The sequence below is a fragment of the Trachemys scripta genome, chromosome 9 (genome assembly GCF_013100865.1).
Source record: "Trachemys scripta elegans isolate TJP31775 chromosome 9, CAS_Tse_1.0, whole genome shotgun sequence".
NCBI classification, from domain to species: domain Eukaryota; kingdom Metazoa; phylum Chordata; order Testudines; family Emydidae; genus Trachemys; species Trachemys scripta.
This window is the reverse complement of record NC_048306.1, coordinates 38,281,047-38,299,467: the sequence shown is the minus strand read 5'-3', so window position 1 is coordinate 38,299,467 and position 18,421 is coordinate 38,281,047. Positions and strand designations below refer to the sequence as shown.

General features: G+C 53.2%; 2 protein-coding genes across 4 annotated transcripts in view; one reads left to right on the top strand and one right to left on the bottom strand.

Moving 5' to 3' along the window:
* Nucleotides 1-1,230, top strand: part of SYTL4 (synaptotagmin like 4) — a 22,908-nt gene extending 21,678 nt beyond the window's left edge. For both annotated transcript variants that reach the window (XM_034781411.1, XM_034781409.1), the window contains exon 18: nucleotides 21-1,230. In XM_034781411.1, coding sequence (XP_034637302.1) covers nucleotides 21-163 — 143 coding nt within the window. In that variant the 3' untranslated portion in view covers nucleotides 164-1,230. The remainder of the gene's footprint in view (nucleotides 1-20) is intronic.
* SRPX2 (sushi repeat containing protein X-linked 2) lies at nucleotides 1,227-18,421 on the bottom strand. 2 transcript variants are annotated; one of them, XM_034781414.1, is made up of 11 exons: nucleotides 18,237-18,421; nucleotides 15,705-15,885; nucleotides 11,970-12,053; nucleotides 11,540-11,731; nucleotides 8,388-8,564; nucleotides 7,697-7,823; nucleotides 7,429-7,550; nucleotides 6,795-6,974; nucleotides 4,079-4,212; nucleotides 3,881-4,002; nucleotides 1,227-3,285 (listed from the first exon to the last, which is right to left on the bottom strand). In XM_034781414.1, exons 2-11 carry the CDS (start codon nucleotides 15,772-15,774, stop codon nucleotides 3,105-3,107), a joined length of 1,389 nt encoding a protein of 462 aa, XP_034637305.1. In that variant the 5' UTR covers nucleotides 15,775-15,885; nucleotides 18,237-18,421; the 3' UTR covers nucleotides 1,227-3,104. The 2 variants fall into 2 exon arrangements, with proteins under 2 accessions (XP_034637305.1, XP_034637304.1); XM_034781413.1 differs by having other exon boundaries at nucleotides 15,697-15,885; nucleotides 18,237-18,420.

The following is an 18,421-nucleotide window of genomic DNA, read 5'->3' as shown; positions in this document are numbered from 1 at the left end:
TGTCGCTCCCTTTCTCTCAGGTATGAGTAAGGACCAGGTGGTGGATTGGATGGACTCCACAGGAGAGGAGGTGAGCCTGTGGCAGAAGATGCGCCAGTTCCCAGGCTCCTGGGCAGAAGGAACACTACAGCTCCGCTCCACCATGGCCAAGCCAGGAGCATAGCCATAGCCTGGGCGCTGGGCCTGAAACCAGCTATAGCAAGGCAACACCAGGCGGAGGCAACAGAGCCAAAACCATGGCACCAGCAAGGGCCACATGTAGGATCTAAGGGAGTGGGAGCAGGCTCTGGCTTTCACCTGTGTAGTAGTAAAGCTAATTGTGTCTTCTGCAGGCTCAGCCTAACAGCCTGTTCTTGGCAGCAGCTTATTTTATGTAAAGGGTTTTTGTCTCCTAACTTGGCTGGAATTGAATTCCATAGGGTCTCCCCCCTTGTAGGGGCTAAGTGCTTTTAAAACTTGTTTTCTTAGGTTCTTCACCTCTCCCATGTAGTTTGTTTGATTGCCCCACTTACAGCTTCCACTGTTGTCTCCCCTTCTCTGTCCTCCTGGGATGGTGCAGATAGAATCAGACTGTACAAACTAGAGGCTGCATGAGCATAAGCAATCAATATTTGGTATGTAGAGCGTGAGAATACCCAGTGCTGTTGAGACACAGGCTGGTGTGGGGAGGGAGAAACAAGCCCCAGCCTGTTACAGGACTGTCCTCTGATCAGGCTATGGTGTTTGTGTCACTGGCAGAGGGGAAAGCAGCTCAGAGAGCTCTGTGCTGATCTCCGCTGGGGGAGGTGGCTCTGAAACAAACATCCACATGCTATTGATCTGAACTGGTAGCTGGGTATCAGTCATGCCGGAGCTGCAGGACTCTGGTGGGGCAGTGGTCCATTTCCCCTTATGCTGTGGGTTGTTAGCAGTCCTTACTGTTGCTTCTGCCCCCCCCCACCCGCCAAGCCCTCCCCTCTGCCCAGCACGCCCACTCCAGCTATTTTACATAGATTTATTCATTTAAAATACAAAATGTTGTGGGGGTCAAAACAGTGCCCAACAAGAGAGCAACAGCCCCTCTTGGAGGAAAGGAAAGGCAAATTCTAGGGCATGAGTTAAAATCCACATCAAGCAACTGTCTGGGAGGGCAGTCTTTGTACTGGCAGATGCACTATAATGCCTGCTTGGTTACTGTGTCAAGGCTCACCACAAAGGGCCATCTGTTTTAATAAAGGTTTTCTTGCTGCTGCCGGTGGTGTCAGGAGTAGTCATTCACAGGGGCTGGCGGGGGGACTTACTGCTGTCTCTGGGAGGGAGTTCCTGGAGCTTGGTATGAAGGGCAGGGAGCAGCATAGAGAGACCAGGAAAAAGCTGCTGCCACTAACTGATGAGAATAGAATCTGGTCTGCCTCAGCCAGCTGCCTTCCACTGCAGATTGTCTGCTCTGCTTGTGTGTGGCTATCAGTCTTAGCACGGCTTTGTGGCAGCATGTCCTCGAGCTGTGTCCCTGAGGGTCTGCTCCAGGGAAGAGGTAGACTTTGAAACTTGCAGTTAGATGTTTGCTGAGCTAAGGGGCCCATCACTGCCACTGGCTGAGCGGCACAGCAGGGGCAAGCTCTGTCAACCCTTCACTGCTACCTGCACTCTGCCCCATGTGCTGTCCTCGTTTCACCTCACTACCCATCCCTATGTTCCTTGGAGAATGGGAATGATGGGTGGGGGCAAGAGAGATGGGTTACAAACCTGTCCCCTATCCTACTGGCCTTTCTTCAGTAGATAAGTGTTGTTGAAGTCCTGTAATGAGGCAGGAGAATAGGCTGTGGCCCTAAGACCATTGGCCAGGCCTTAGTGTGCAGGGAAGTTGGGGGCTCTGGGCTGCTGGGGTGGTTTTGCTCTTAATGAACCAAGCACTTCCCCACCTGTTTTTAAAATAGGAAAGAAACTTCCTGGGGGGGCCAGATCCTACTGCCTGAGGAAAGTTACAAGGAGTGGCCTTTACCAGCGTCAGTCCCTATTTGAGCCATGTGGCCTGCACTGGGCCTGCTCCCCATGTGGCTTTCTTTCTTACTACTTTCCAACTCTTACCTCCTGCCTGCTTGGGTCTAAACAAAGCCCAGCCTTTGTGGCTGAATGTCTTTCAAACATCTTTTGTTCCTGCTCTGGGATTGTGAAGCCATCTTCCCTGGAGAATTGTCAGGCTCTTGGTGGTGGTGGGCTACAGCCGGCCTAACCCTCTTCCAGCTCTTGGTAACAAGCCTCATGCAGCAGGGATTCATAGACTGCCCTGGGCAGCCCCACTGTCGGCTGCTGTCATCCCTTGCCAGAGCATCCCAGCTCCACCTCCGGTGGCTTCACAAACATGCTTGATGATGTGTTTGTCATGATCTGATTTAGGTGGGGATTGGTCCTGCTTTGAGCAGGGGGTTGGACTAGATGACCTCCTGAGGTCCCTTCCAACACTGATATTTTATGATTCTATCTGTATGGTGTGCTGGGGTAGAATGCTACTGCTGGAGCCACACGTTCTCTGCCAGGGGGCTAGTGTACATGGGCATACTGTGCTAGCACTGCATGGCAAACCTGGCCTGGGGTGCAGGCAGAGCATGCTGCATGGCTGAGAACCCTACTGCTGTTAGACATGCTTGTTTCTTACAAGAGAGGGGAATGAAATAACAAGGGAGGTGACTTAAGTTTACTCATTGATGTTCTGCTCCTGAGATGCAGCAGCTCCTGCTATTCCAACCTGAGCTCAGACCCTGCTGGGCTTGTGTTCCCTCCTTCCTGACTGGCAGCCTCCCCCTGCTGGTGTGATAGTGATGGTTTGGGCCTGGGCAGAGGCTGATTTTGTGGGGGGAGAGGGAATGCTCCCAAACTCCTCTTTTATCCTAACCTCACGGCTGGCCTGGTGCAGTAAAAGGCTGGTGTGACGTTGGCTTGGCCCAGCTAGCTCCCCCTCCACTGAAAAGTCTGTGACCTTTGACACTGTTTCCTTCCTCACAGCTGACCCAAGACAATGCGGAAAGGGAATTCTCAGTCCTCTGAGGTTATGGGGTTCTGAATGTGAAGGGGTGGGAGCACTGGCACCCAGATGCAGGGATCTGCCCCCACCTGTGCAGAGTCACTCATTCACACATGTCTCTGCTTTGTGCTCGCTGGGTGACCTCCTGGCTGCTCAGCAAGTAGGTGTCAATGAAGGTGAAGAGCTCCTCAGGGGTGACTGGCTCGATGTAGCGCTCGCGGTCCACGCCCTGCTTGTCGATGAGCACCATGTTAAAAGTGGAGCGGGTGACGTGCAGAAATTGTCTGGAAGCAATGAGTGAGTAGATGAGAGCCTGCTATGCCCACAGAGACTGACAGCATTTACAGGCGTACAACCCAGTTTCCCACTGCCAGCACTCCAACCCCTGAGAGTTGGGTTATTAACTGCTGGATTTTGTGGGACCCTCTTGTTTTCCACAGGCCTGTGCAGGATAATTTAGGGCTAAGATACCACCCTGCTGCTCTGTGAAGATAGCTCAGTGTCTGACATAAGCAGGTGACAGGGCTGGAATTCACTCTCCCGGCTGCACAGGCAGTAGGATCTGTCATCTGCACTTGTGACAGGATTCAGGCCACCAGCACTCAGGAGGATGGGTGCCTTTCCTGCAAGCAGGTGCCTCTAATGACTCTGTAGCTGCACTCCACCACAGTCACTGCTGGGACAATCAGCCCCAAAAGCACAAGCCTCCCCCCACTCCATGAGCTAAAGCAGTAGCTACAGGATTTCTAAGGAGCAGGCTCTTACAGTTGCTAGGAGCTGCCCCAAGACTGATCCAGTCATCCACCCCTGGCAGTGTATTGCACCCACAGGTTGAACCGCTTGCTGTGAGCTATTGTGGCTGTCCACTACCCCTGATACCTGAGCTCCTCGATGATGTCAGCTGAGAGCTGGTGTTCACGGATGCGGCCCACCTCGTGGGGGGGCTGCCCCACCAGCTCGAGGATGGTGACATGCCGCAGGTCCAGCCCACAGGTGGCTTGCTGCAGACAGGAGAAGAGCCAGTCAGATGCTGTTTTGTGGGATTGGGGCTGTCGGAGGCGCAGGGGAGAGGCTCACCTGCAACATGGTGATCTGCATCTTGTAGTAGCGAGTGGAGGGGTCAGGAGCAGAGACTATCAGGAGACGGCGTTTCTCATAGAACTGATCCAGGAGGCCAGCGGCCGAGTTCACGTCCACGTTGATCTGCATGGCTGAGGTGGGAAGGTGAGCTCGTGAGCACAAACAGGGACGTGGCTAGTGGGGGCTTCTGACCCCCGCTCTGTCTGCAGGATCCTAGTGTAGCCTGCCCGAGAAGTCAGCTCCCTTCCTCCAGAAAGCCGCTGCGTCTTGCCTGGATTGGGGCTCTCTGTACTCTATCAGCAGGAACTATTTCACAAGCTTCTCCAGGAGAGGGCAGCAAATATGTGAGGGGAGCCATATCCCACTGTCACATAAACCAGGGAGTCTGCATCTCACCCAGTCGAGAGCAGCCAGGAGGGGATAGCTTGCATCTCATCATCCTGAGACAGAGAATGCCCTAGGGCCAGGCCATGCCAGCTAGGCCATGCAGATCAAGGAGGAACCCAGTGCCTCAGCAGACCAGACCTCCATCTCAGCGTTGAATGTGGTTGGGGACTTTACGGTGGCCAGCCTGGCCGCCTATGTTGCATTACTGCTCTAGGAGTGGCCAGCAGGAGATCTGGACTAGCCAGGGGATATAACCTAAGGATGGTGATTGTGACTGTTTTAATGAATGGCTGAAAACAGGTCAGCTTTGAGTCTTTTCCCCTTTCCCCGGGCTTATGCTGGGGCAACTCCAATGGCTTCTGTGGTGCTACCCCTGATTTGCCCTGGGATGAGAGGAGTAGTAAATTTTGGGCTTTGTAAACAATGGTCTGAGCAAGATGAATGGGGTGGTGCAGGGGAGCCTTTACCTAGCCCAGTCTAGGGAGAGCAGCAGGTTCAGGGTTTAGTTCCAGTACTGTGGCCATGGGTCTCCTGGGTTTTAAATAGTACTTATGAAGAGGAGAGGGGGATTTTCTATAGGCAGCGCAGGTGCTGGGATTCCCATGCAACCTGACCTGGGCCTAGGCCACAAGACTCAGATCTGGATCCAACCTGCCCTGGATGCAGGTGGTGTTCAGATCCAGGGGTTGGTTTGGCACACGGTGCTGAGAGGAGTCAGCTGCCAAGTCTAGATCTGGATTCCAACTTTCCCAAAGGGCAAGGGGGTTGAGGTGGGGGTTTGGTTCAGGCCCATGTGTGTATCTGAGACAAGGCCCGTAAGAATAGCATCATCCCCAGCTCTGCCATCAGACAGGCTCTGACAACCAGTACCAAAGTGAGCCCTGGATAGGGCTGGCTGATATTAATAAAGAGAAAGAAAATGAGAGTGAACTTAAGGTAAGGGGCTGCTGGGCAAATTAATTCTGACAGAGGCGGCGTGGGGGCTGTTAGAGACAGCTGCACTATACTCCTTCCTTTCCCTTATCCAATTCATCTGAACATCCAACCATCCCCTAAAGGCAGCACATGCTGCACTGAGGGCTTCTGTGCAGTTGTTTTCTAAAGAGGTGATGCACAGAGAGTGTAATGGCCTAGGGGCTGTCCCCTCCACGTTCCCGCCTAGCGCGTTAGAACAACCAGAGAAGAGAGCCATTTGGAAGATCCCCTCTCAGGTTCGTCAGCAAGCGTGGGGCAGGCTGGGACAGGGCTCGGGGAGTTTGCTCAGACGGAGGCAAGCTGCTCAACCTGCCACTGCCCAAATGGGGGAGGCAGGGTTGGTGCAACCTATTAGGAGCTGGGGCAGGTGGGGTGTGGGGAGGGCCGCCTGCAGCAAGTAAGGGGGGGGGTGGCACACGGGGAACTCCCCACCCCAGCTCACCTCTACTCCGCCTCCTCCCCTGAGCACGCCACCCGGCTCTGCTTCTCTCCCTCCCTGGTGCTGCAAGCCTGGGAGGCGGGAGAAGTGGAGCAGCGACGGCGTGCTCGGGGAGGAGGCAGAGCAGAGGTGAGCTGGGGTGGGGAGCTGCTGCATGGCTTCCCAGGCAGGGGGGGAGCTCCCAGGGGGGAGGCACCTCAGGGCAGAGGTGGAGAGCTGCCACATGCGGGGGGCACCTCAGGGCGGGGGGGGGAGGAATGTGTACCTCAGGGCGGGGGGCTGCTGTAGGGCGCAAGGTGGAAGTTTCACCTAGGGTGCGAAACATCCTTGCACCGGCCCTGGGGGGAGGCATGGGTGACAGCTGCCATTTTGGCCGAACACCTCCAGAGCTACAAGCACAAGCAGCTACAGCTTGAGCTCAAGCTCTGAGGTAATCACAAACTCATCCCCACTGTGGATCATGCCCAGAATGAGGCTCAGATTCACATGCTCAGCAGTAGGTGAGACAGGCTGGGCCAGAGACCCAAGAGGACCATTGTGGGATGCTATCCCTGTCTACCAATGGCTCCCAAGCCTTGGCACTGCCATTCCTTGTTTCCACCATAAGTGATTTTCCACCATAGAAGGGAGGAGGCTCCACCTCTCTATGGAGGGGGATGTCCCTCAGCAGGAGGCTGGCTGGGGGATGCTCAGGCAGTGCGGATGCTGCCAGGAAAGCCCTGTGCTCACCGATGAATATCAGGGCCTTGATTTAATGAGCTCCTGGGAACTGGAGACAGAACAGACCCAGTTCAGCACAAGGGGGAGCTGCCTGATTCATAAAGCCCTGTGCAGGTGTCCTAGTGAAGGCTGTTCAGTCGTTTCCCCTCAGTTGCACGCAACCCCGCCAGCAACTCTCCCCGTAACACTTACGCACACAAATGGGCTGTGAACCTGACCAGTGGCGGCTGGACTGGCAGACGCGGGAGGGGCTCCCTTGGCGTTCATAGCCCCCATCACATAAGTACTCGCATGTGGCACCGTAGTTATTGCCTTCAGAGGTGCAGCTGAGGTAGCCGTGCTGCGGCGGCTTCAGAACAGGGCAGCGTCTTACTGCAAAAGGGAGAGCGGATGTCAAGGATAAGGGACGCCTTGATCTAGCACAGGCTACAGTGCTGGAGGAGTGGGTTAGCCAAGGTGCCAGGAGGCCCTAGAGGGATTTGGGCCAGGAATGACCTGAGTGCCCATAGCTCTAAGAGAGCCAGGGATGCAGGATTGGGGATTTGGCACCATGTGTCCAGAGGTCATGAGACAGTTAGGGAGAGTGGGAGAAAGTGCCAGGTGCCCTGGAATGGCTTGGGCTTAGCAGGGTTCTGATGGTGGCAGGAGCACAGGACCTGCAGGTGACACTGATCACATGGGGGACAACATGCAGGAACCAAAACTTGTTCCCACACATCCTTAGTGTGAGTGCGGCTCCTGAGCCCACGCAGGGGAAGAATCGGCTCCTCCAGCCAAGGTGTGAGGAAGCTGAGGTCCCAGGTGCAGCAGGTGACCCATCCCTTACCTTGGACTCGGATGATGAATTTGCAGCTGGCTCGGTTGTACGCCTGGTCGTAGGCGATATAACGGATAACATGCTCCCCCTCTGGAAACTCAGACCCAGGTTCTGGGCCCCGTAGTGTCACTCTGGACCCAAAAGAGACAGAGTTGCTTCAGTGTGCGGTGCCTTTCCCCCAGCTGGGCCTTTGTTTTGATCCCTACGAAGCGACTTCAGGGCAACAAAGCCACCAGACCCTGTTTGAGCTGGGGGTCCTGCAGCCCTCAGCACTCACCGTTTGATGATGCCATCAGCAGAGTCCTTCACATGGGGTGGGTCCCAGTACACAGTGGCTGTCAGCTTCTCTGGCTCCGCCATCCTCTCTCGTGTCTCCGGGCATCGGATCTTGGGGGGCTCAATATCTGCCCGAGCAAAGCAGAGAGAAACTCCAGGGGAACCACGTGGGGCAGGGCCACAGTACAGGGTAGGTGACGTTCAGCAATAAACCCTGGGAGGAGGCAGTAAAACCCACGGGGGCAAGGAACTAGGAGAAAGCACAGGGACATGCAATAGTTCCCTCCCTAGGGAAGCTAGCCAGGGTGAGCCATGCAGACAGCAAGACCCAGAATAACCCACTGAGATGCCATGCCCAGTGTGAGGGAACTAGGGCAAAGCACAGGGATATGAGTTGTTCCTTTCATGAGCCAAGCAATCACCTTAAACCAAGGGGAATACAATGCCTCTGGGGGAGGTAAGCAGGGTAAACCATGGGAAGTAACTTTGGTACAGCAGTCCCCAGTGGAAGGTATCCAGGATTAGCTGGGGGTTGTAATCCTCTGGGAGTGAGGGGACCAGAGATCAACCATGAGCACAGTAATATCCCCACAGAGCAGGCACTGAGGAGACACTCTGGGCAATCCTAATCTCTAGGGCATATGTGCAGGATGAGCCAGGCTGGCAGTAAAGATAGCAGGGTGAGAATTTACCTACACAGATTGGCTCGCTGCCGCTCCACCGCCCGTTCTCCATGCACATCCGGCTGCGGTCACCCTCCAGGTGGTACCCAGGGAGACAGGAGTAATCACAGTGAGAGTCCAGCAGCGCCCCGGCTGAACACTGGTAGGAGCCGCTCATCACTGCCGGCAGCACATGGCACCGGATCTCTGCAACAGAATGAGCAGATCTGCTCAGCAGAGACAGGCGTGCAGAAATCCCTCTGGGGGCAGCACATGCTTCGGGACTGCAGCACTGGGGATGGGGAGGGTTTGGAATAACACAGAACCAGACAGGATGGCCTTGAGCTCAGCTGCTGTGGGTCATGGGGTGGCTTGGCTTATAGGGTTCCTGAGTCTTTTTTCCATTCCAGCCCTCATGCAGCTTTGCTAATGTGGGGCAATAAACCCCAGGGAAAGCTGCAGGGGGGGGAGCAGGACATGGAAATGAAGGGCCTTCTGTCCAGGCACTCAGACATTAGTGATGGTTGTAGGACTTAAGTAGGGTGATCCTGAAAGAGTCTGTAATGGCATGTCTAGCCCCACACTGGCAAAGAAAGAGTTAATTGGAGCCAGAGAGCAATTAGTGCTCCAGATGCACCTGGCCCAGCTGAGAGGCTTGGGTGATAAAGAAAGAAAGGAACCTAGGCAGGAGAACATGGAAAGAATGGGTCTTGGGGTGCTGTCTGCAGAGGGAAGCCTAGCCGAGGATTAGGAGAGATTGTGGGAAAGCACAGGAGAGGAGCAAGCTCCTGGAGTGATCCTGGACAAAAGGACCCAGGAACCCTTCCATCCCCCAGCTAGCAAGGGGGTATAGGAATCTCCTGATTCTGGTATGTACCTTCTGGTTCACCAAAGAATGTCAGGTCAGGTCTTAAATGATAATCAGGGTCACGATGGTCATTCAGTTTGTTGTGAAATGTCTTATATAGGCTGAAAATACATTCTCCAAGTCTGTATCAAGGCAGAGTTGGCAAAGAGCCTTTCTGTTAGACATGTAAATTAAACACAGTCAGCCAACACAGTGGAAGCCCCATTTACATACAAAGTCAAGGTGTGTATGTGTGTGTGAGAGAAATCAACTGGGAGGCAGTACATGGGAGAACAAGCCACAGGGATTATCCTGGTTCTGGCACAGACAATGAACTTTGGGGATATAAGGAGAAGACAAGGAAGACACCCCTTGATCCTGCACCTAGGAAGTAACGGGCGGCATGACGCTATTTGTGAAAACTGGATCCAAACCCAAGTTGGCTGAAAGGCTGAGAAGAACATTCAGGGTGAGATGATAAACTTCTTTAGACAGAAGATTAGTGTAAGTTAAGTTTAGTCTCTAGAAATCAATTTCAGATTTTGTTTTATATGTAATCCCTTTGTTTCCACTATCCTCACTATCGAAAGGATAGCAGTTCTCTTGGCTCTTGAAAGTGTGATGGTAAACTTATCATTGTTTGCACTGTCAATATATCTCAGTGCTGTGGTATTGCTCAAATAGCTGATCCTGAGCTGAATCATTCAAGCTGGTGTGTGCGCTGTTCCCCTGGGGCAGAAGACCTGGTATTTTTGTGAACGTTTGGTGGAGGAGGGGCTGAACACTACAGGGGAATGCTTCAAAGGGGCTCAAGGACTGGGGTACACCTATTGTTAACCTTCTAGGCAAAGTAAGGGCTGGCATAGCCTGGAGGAGAGTGCTTGGAAGGCTGACAGGCTGGTGGTAACAGGGAGCTGCCACCTAGTTAAGCACAAACACATTTTCCTCCCAATGCAGGTAGGAGGAGTAATAAGGTGACTCCCAGTCCTGGGCACCCTGTGAACTATCTCAGACCTGAGGAGATAGGACCTGGGGTCAGATTTCTGGTGGAAAGAGACATGGACACAGATAGCCTAGGGAAGGCAGGTAGGAGCTGGAGCTCCAGGGAGAAAGAACTCTCCAGAGCCCGGGAATGGGTTGGGGAAAGGGCCCAGAACCAAGCCACGGTAGGAAGTTCCAGCAGGGCAACAAGAATGCTGAGGAAGCAGAGCTTAGCTGCCAGCTACAGGATCCCTCTACTGCAACCCAGAGTAGAGGAAGGATCTAGGTTCCCCTAACGGCCACCAAGGAAGGTGGGGTGAAAGCCCCTGAGGTAAGGGGTGGAAAGACTATTGAACCCAGAGTCAGGGCGGAAGGCCTGCTGTAAGGTCACTGGACTATTGTTTGATGGGATTCTCTGTTACCCAGAACGGGACCTGGGGCAGGCTAAGCCACGAAAAGAAGCCGAGCACCGCAGAAGTGCCAAAGGAGAGCCTGCTAGGCTGTACCCAGCCAGGAGGGGGTGCACTGGCCAGTAAGTCAATCTTCTACAGAGCCCAAAATTCTTTACAAGCTGCGCACTGCAATGGTTCTCAGTGTGTGGTCCAGGGTGTTGCTCAGAGCCTTTCTGGGTGCCTGATAGAGGGGCTGCTGCCCCAGCAGGTGCCACCTGTCAGTCTCCAATGTGGTATCGTCACCCCAAGCATTCAGAAATGAGTCTGGCTTAGAAATCATGAGAACTTTTAAAAGAATAATAACTGTTGGGGGCTTTGTCTACTGGTTCCTGAGCCCTAAGGGTGTGCCTGTGTCACATTCTGCCGCTTTTCTCCCCAACCAGGAGGACTGGGACCCTACTTTTTAATGAAAGCTGAGACTCTCTCCTAATCATACGAGTCCCGGAGCTGCGGCTTTAAGACAAACATCAAATATCAGGAGACTTGTGATAAAATCATGAGTCAGAGACATTGTCACTGCGATTTCCTGTTAGGGACAGCTCAGGCCAGGACTCCTTTAGGGCTTCCAGGGTTTGGTTTTGACCAATGCAATTTTAAAAAGCCCTTCCTCACTCTGCCCCCTGCACAGATGCTTCATGTCTCTCTTCAGCAGGCTCTTCCTTTGATGTAAAAAGAAAGGTGATTGCAACTGATGTAACACCAGAGCCGGGGGGGGGAGGGGGGCAGTAAATAAGCAAGAGACTAGAGCAGGCAGTAAGCGGAGATCAGGTCCTAATGGACATGAAGTGCTGCACCCAACACAGACACCAAACAGTCCCTCCCCATTGCCTCTGTCGTGTAACCCAGCACTAGTCACCATAAGGACAGCAGGCTCACACACCCCTTTCCCATACAGGACTTACGTCTGCAGTAGGCAGTGCCAGACCAGCGCCGGCTTGGCAAGCACTGCGCTGACCTCCGTCCTATTAGCCGGAAACCTCGATCGCATGAGAGTTCGCAGCGCGTCCCCAGGCTGCTGCGGTAATTCCCTCCCCTGGGGGAATAGCAGGTTGCCTCTCCGTGGTGGACGTTTAATGAATAGCACCACTGGGGAACTAAGGAGAGAGAGAGAAAGGAGGGGAGATGTCAGTGCTAAATGTTCAGATGGGCTAGTCTAGCTGGGCAAACTCTGTGCTTCATTTCCAGGGTCTTGGGGCAGCATGTGGCCCGGATAAGGGGCAGCCCAGCATCCGTCCCGATCAGAGGTGCCCTTCTATGGGCATCTGGGGAGCCATGGGGAAGGCTTGGGATGACTTCCCCTGGCCTGGTGGAAGCTCACTGTGCAACTGTTACCTCGATAGTCCAAGGCAGGAGCTTGGGGAGCCTCTTCCACATACACTTCATTGTTGTACCTCTCAGTAGTGTCATAGCCAGAACCTAGTGGGAGAAGAGAATGGTGAGGTGGGGTCTCAACCTGAGTGTCATGCTTCTGCATCCCACCCCTGATTCTCCCTCAGAATAGCGTATGAGGTGCTGGGGGTCTGCAGAGAAATGGTGACAGGAGCTGCGCTGACGTTGGGCTCTGGGGAATTATCCCTCTCTAGAACTCCTGGAAAGAGACTTGCTCCCTGGGCAACATCTGCTTCCTACAGCAATGCCTCCCAGTGTGGGGCCTCCCTCAGGGGGAACCACCTATGGACTCTGGCTTCCTCCTCAGCATTCACAGCCCTTATTAAGATACTGTCTCCACCCCCCTGGCAACCTGGAATGCCTGTCTCCTCTCAAGTATCAGAGGGGTAGCCGTGTTAGTCTGAATCTGTAAAAAGCAACAGAGGGTCCTGTGGCACCTTTGAGACTAACAGAAGTATTGGGAGCATAAGCTTTCGTGGGTAAGAACCTCACTTCTTCAGATGCAAGCCTTGGTTCTTAGAAGTGAGGTTCTTACCTACGAAAGCTTATGCTCCCAATACTTCTGTTAGTCTCAAAGGTGCCACAGGACCCTCTGTCTCCTCGGTACCCAGGAATGGTGTGCTGAGGCAGACACTAGACTGAGAGGAGCAGGAGGGGAAGGCCTGCCTTGCCACAGCCAGGGGGGTAAAACACTGCCATTCAGAGCTGGTAGCACTTCACACCCACTCTGCACTGGTGTGAACGACTGCCTGAGGTGCAGGGCCAGGGGGAATTAGGTCTGAGGGGTGCGCAGCAGTGGTGCTATCTGATGACAGTGGTCACATATTATACCCACTTTGCATGGGTAAAGGGCTGCACCAGCAGCAGGCCTAGAGTCCTGCATGGATTGGCTGCTGCAGCAGTTTGGGGGTTGTGCTCCTTTCTCGCTGCCACTTGATTCTCTCATTCTGTCCCTGTCTCAGCTCCTCCACAGACAGGGCCCCAGCCAAGCGCTGAGGAGGGAGCACATCTATGCAGAAACCTCAGCCCTCAGCTGGCAGTGACGTGGTTTGTGTGGCTGGCACTGTCTAGTAGACTAAACAGCCTGGTGTGCCTGGCTCATTAATGACAGGAAGTGGGTGTCGGAGCGGAGCACAGCTGGACAGGGGACAACTCAGTCCTTTCATGAACAAAATTCCAGGAAGTAGTGTCCCATCACTCCCCTCTCACACCCCCGCCACGGAATTATGGGGCGAGTGGTGGGAAGAACAGGATTGGGTCCCCACTCCTGTGCGATTCAGCAAAGGGAATGCTCACTATGCCAGGGCCGGGACACATGCAGACGTCCAGAGCTGAATGAACACGGAGACCGAACTTCCCTCTTAGCCATGGCCAGCAGTGGATGCATTTGAGCCCCAATGAATGAAATGGGCTGACGAGTGGCATTCTCAAGCTGTGAGCTCACCTTTCAGCTGGATTTCCTTTCATTCCAGACTCTTTCTTTCCCTCTCCACTCCAGTGACTGCATGTGAGCGTGCTCAATTTTGCTCCTATTTTTTTTTAAGTGCCTGTGCCCCGTGCATTGTTTCTGAATTAGCCTTGAAACCAAATGTCTGTGCTAAGCAGGATCCCAGATGTTTCTCTACAAGCTCAGCATGCAGGCTCCTGTGAGGAAGAAGTGGGGAAAGAAACCCCAGCTCAGAGTGACCAGGGAGAGCGCATTACCCTGGCCTCCAGAATCGGAGCACTACAGGCTCTAGGGGAGCGGGGTAAGTCTCACGATCTGCTCATACCATCCCCTGACTCACACTCAGTCCAGAGACTTGCCTTCTCTTTTTCTCTCCCTCCCCTGCTGAAGTGCTGATGGGTGGGGGGATGAAAGGAGAGGGGTTGTCACCTGAGCACACTCCATCCACCAGCACCTCTGAAGAGCCTCCATGTTGGGGGAAGCTTTATGAACCATAATAATACAACTTCCCCTACCCGTTCCTGATCCCCAATTAAATTGCCCTGTTCCTCTGACCCACTCGTTTCTACAGAGCCTTTCACCCCAGAGCCCTTCACACACTTCATACATGCAGTGCCACTGAAACGCAGCCACCTCTGGGCACCCACCCAGCATGCAGGGAGCCTCCGGAGGGGAAGACCGTGGCTAGAACATCGAGGCAAACCCCCTACTCTGCTGCAAAATGCTGTGAGATCTTTGATATCCACTCTAAGCAGCCAGCACCTCAGTTTTTAAGGCTCACACACAGCAAAGCATGTGGAACTCAATGCATCTACCTCATAGGAAGAATGGGCTGACTCAGCCCTGCTGGGATTTGAATGAACGGTTGCAGGGAGTCTCGCTATTATAAACCTGATGCTGAGGCCACAGAGCCTTCCCCTCCAGGAGAGAGTGATGCATACATGGAAAAGTGCTTTTTCATCCCCAGTCTGTATTTATTGAGTGATTTCATGGCTCAGTATGAATCAGGCAGAGAGCAGAGCCTTGAGACAACAAAGCAGGGAGGATCTATCGGTGCAAGGATGAGCTGGGGGTGGGAACTGAGACCAATCTAATGCATTTGGGGGTCAAAGTTCTCCAGGGGGGTTGCAGAGGCCTTTACAGTATTGGGGAGGAGGATCTGGGCCTCCTGAGAGCCCCTCCCATGCTAACCTGGCAATGGTTTGTAGCTGGGATGCTGAGGCAGAGAGTTTGGTTTCTATAGCAAACAAGCTGAGGGGTTGTAAGTGGGCAGGTTAGCCAAGGATGGGAAGAGGCTCGGGTTTTGATCTGTGCAGCTGTTCCAGACAAACAATCGCCTGCCAAAGGCTCCCGAAGGAGCTGAGGGCATGTGGAAAAATTTAGTTCCTGCCACTGTGGCTGGGATGGGGGAAGTTTGTTGTTTACTCCTCTTTGGATGTGTTCCTAACTCCAGCACTGGGTCGGTCTCTTCCCTCCCTCACCCCCAGCAGAGAGACGCCAGGGCCCTCTGAGCAGTCATGTCAACCTCCCGGGGGTAGGTTTGTCTTTTGTTATCCCTAGTCCCCTAACCCAAACCTGCTCCCTGGCACTCAGCAAACTGCTGCCCTCAGGGCACTTTAAGTGATGCTTTAGTTGACTCCCCCGACACCTCCACAAGGAGAGAGAGAGAGAGAGAGAGCACCTTGCTGAGGATCCTCTGGCCTCCATCAGTAGGCCTTGAATCTGTTCCAAACTGGGTCACCTTTCCCGGAGTGCCTGGAGGAAAAGGGGTCCTGGGATTGGCTGCAAGGCTGAACTCAATCCTTTATTCCAGCAGTGTCAGAGCTCCCCACCATGCTCCCTTTCCCCTCCTCCTTCACCAAACTCCCCTAGTGTTCCCAGCTATGAACTGTACTTGCTTCCCTCTGCTCTACTCATTTACTCTCAGACACCACAACAGGGCCACCCAGAATGGGGGGGCAAGTGGGGCAATTTGCCCCGGGCCCCACAGGGCCTCCCACGAGAATATAGTATTCTATAGTATTGCAACTTTTTTTTATGGAAGGGGCCCCCAAAATTGCTTTGCCCCAGGCCCCCTGAATCCTCTGGGTGGCCCTGCACCACAAAGAAGAAAAGCAGCTTCTCCTGTGCCCCGAGAGAGTCCTACTTGCCCCTATCGATTCCTCACTCCCCTGTAGCGCCAGCTGCTGTTGACTAACTCTCCTGCGCTGGGTGGACACTGACCTTCATACCATGTTGATGACGCCAGCCTGGTGAGGAAAAGCAGCAGAAGCGGTGCTTCTCCCTGTGCCATTCTAGCATGTAGGGTGGGTCCGGGCCACGGGAGCTAGCACCTTGCCTGGTAGTGCACTCTGACGTTAGCAGGCAGGCTGCAGCCCGGAGAGCCCAGCAGGCAGCAGTGTAGACTGGTACCTAGAATAAAGGGAAGTGGGTTTAAAGTAGAACAATCCCTGGCCATTGGTGTGTTATTGACCCACACATGCTTGTATTTTCCCTAGCTTTGCTCTCCAGTCCATGCTGGTCAGATCCAGATTTTTCCCTAGTAGTGTCCACCCCAAGCATTCAAAAATCACGACTCAGATCCCTTGCAAGCATGAGTCGCTTTAAAATCATGAGATTTTGAAAAATAACAAATTCTGGGCTTTTTTTTATGTGCCTTCTGGGGTTTTTGAGCCCCCAGGGAATCATGTTTTCAAGCTTTTCTCTGCAACCAAGAGGGCTAGAAACTTCCTTTTTAAAAAAATGAAAGGGGAGGTTCTCACTGGATCCCCGAGCTTTCAGAAATCCCCCCAAAATCATGAGACTCCTGATAAAAATCATGAGAGTTGGCAACATTGTTTTCCACTGAGTCAAGGGCTTTTTAATGTGGAGGAAATTCATGCTGAAATTAGAAAGGAGTAAAACTCATTGCTAACTCCAAAGTGGGTAGTTTGAGACCAGGCCCCAGGTTCTGATAAGTGACTCTAATCTGGGCCCATTTCTAGCTGAAATTCACCAAAATCTAGAGCACATGCAGATGTTATTTATTGGAATCAAAGGGCCCAATTCACCATTGCCCTGCATCTTGTGTGATCATTTGCACCATTGCAGTGAGTAGAAAGACTACTGGAGCAGACAGGGCCGGCTCCAGCATTTCTGCCGCCCCAAGCAAAAAAAAAAAAAAAGCCGCGATTGGCGGCGGCAATTGGGGGCGGGTAGGAGGAAAAAAGCCACGATCGGTGGCGGCAGTTCAGCGCCCGGTCCTTTGCTCCCAGAGGGAGCGAGGGACCTGCCATCCCCAAATTGCCTCAGGTGCCGCCCCTCTCCCTTGGCCGCCCCAAGCACCTGCTTGTTAAGCTGGTGCCTGGAGCCGGCCCTGGGAGCAGAGTGTGAGTGTTTAACATCTGCTTAGTGCTAGTGCAAAGGACGGCACAAGGCAAAGGGGGATTGGGCCCCATATGAACAGATAGAAAAGTGGAGGTTATGGGAGAGAGGATAAACCTTCAAGGGAAGAGGCCAGCTAAACGTACTGATTAGTAAGACGACTGTCCAGAGCAAGAACAAGGGGGTTTTCTGGAGAAGGGCCTTGCTCCAGACTCTCCAGCATGGGGAGAGTTTCTTTGTGACTGACTCTTCAGGTTTGTTTGCTGTCTGAGTTAGAGTTTCACTCTCCTTCTGTAGGATTCAGTCAGTGCAGATCCTGGAGGCAGATCCACTGAGTGAGGGCAGGTGTTAGGGCCAAGGCAGGGGAGCTAAAGTTATTTACAGACAGCTCGACTGGAACAGGCATGGAAAAAAAAATGTGTTCGCTATTTACTGTGGCTTCAGGTCAGTGCTACTGCAACAGAATGAGTGCAATGGAAATGCATGAGGGAGGGGGAACTGGGGTACAGGACAGAGAGAGGGGAAGGAGGGCAGACAATGAAAGAGGCTGAGATCGGGGGAGAGACACACAGACAGACTGATTGGTTACCAGGAGATCTTTACTCAGGAACTGCAGGTTGGCTGGATGAGGAACCTCTAACAAACACAGAGAAGTAGCCAGGCAGACTGAGCAGATTGACAGGCAGCATTTGAGTAGAAAAACAAAATAAGATAGAAATTCCTGCTCCTTCTTGGTGATGCTGATCTGTATATTTAAAGACACTTCCCACCCCCACATTTCCATTCTTCCAAATCCTCCCTTTAGCTCAGGGGTTCTCAAGCTGGGGGTTGGGATCCCTCAGGGGATCATGAGGTTATTACATGGGGGGTCGCGAGCTGTCAACCTCCACCCCAAATCCCACTTTGCCTCCAGCATTTATAGTGGTGTTAAATATATAAAAAAGTATTTTTAATTTATAAGGGGGGGGGTCGCACTCAAAGGCTTGCTGTGTGTAAGGGGTCACCAGTACAAAAGTTTGAGAGGCACTGCTCTAGCTCATATCACTCTAGTGTTTTACACCATGCTAATCACCTTAGTACCTGAGCCCCTCTGGGGCCTTCTCTATACAGAGGAGCCTGTCCTGTCACTGGCAACAGTTGAGTACCCCCTAAGCATTTACCTGCTATATTAGTGAGAGTCTTGCAACCAACTGCTGGGATCCTTCCCCTGCCTCTGCTGGAGGAAGGTGCCTGGAGGGAGGCTTGTCACATAGCATGCAGCAGGAACATCTGTCTATCCTCAGCTCCAGGGGAAGCCTGCTAGGCTGTGTAGCTTAGTTCAAAAGCTTTCTGCATCCATGCTCCCCAAGTCCCTTTCCCATGTGGATAGAAGTCAAATGGCTGGTTAAAGTTGATCTTACCTGCTTCACTGCTGCTCCCTCTCCTTGCCTTCTCTCTCCTCTCACACCGTTCAGGAAACTTGTGCTTTAACTTTCCCAAAGTGCGTGGTTTGTTCCTGCATCGTCTGAGACTCAGCTAACGCTGCCCAGATGTTCTGCGTCTGCATCTGCCAGACGTTTCCTTAAAGCTGTACTGTCCCCCAGAG

Bases quoted from the DNA above. Each gene is read 5' to 3' on its own strand.
- SRPX2 (XM_034781414.1), bottom strand. From the start codon at position 15,774: ATGCTAGAATGGCACAGGGAGAAGCACCGCTTCTGCTGCTTTTCCTCA. The intron at 4,213-6,794 runs GTAAGTGTTACG...TTCCCACCTCAG, and splicing joins TTCACAGCCCATTTGTGTGC to CCATGCAGATCAACGTGGAC. The intron at 4,003-4,078 runs GTGAGCCTCTCC...TCCTGTCTGCAG, and splicing joins TGCAGATCACCATGTTGCAG to CAAGCCACCTGTGGGCTGGA.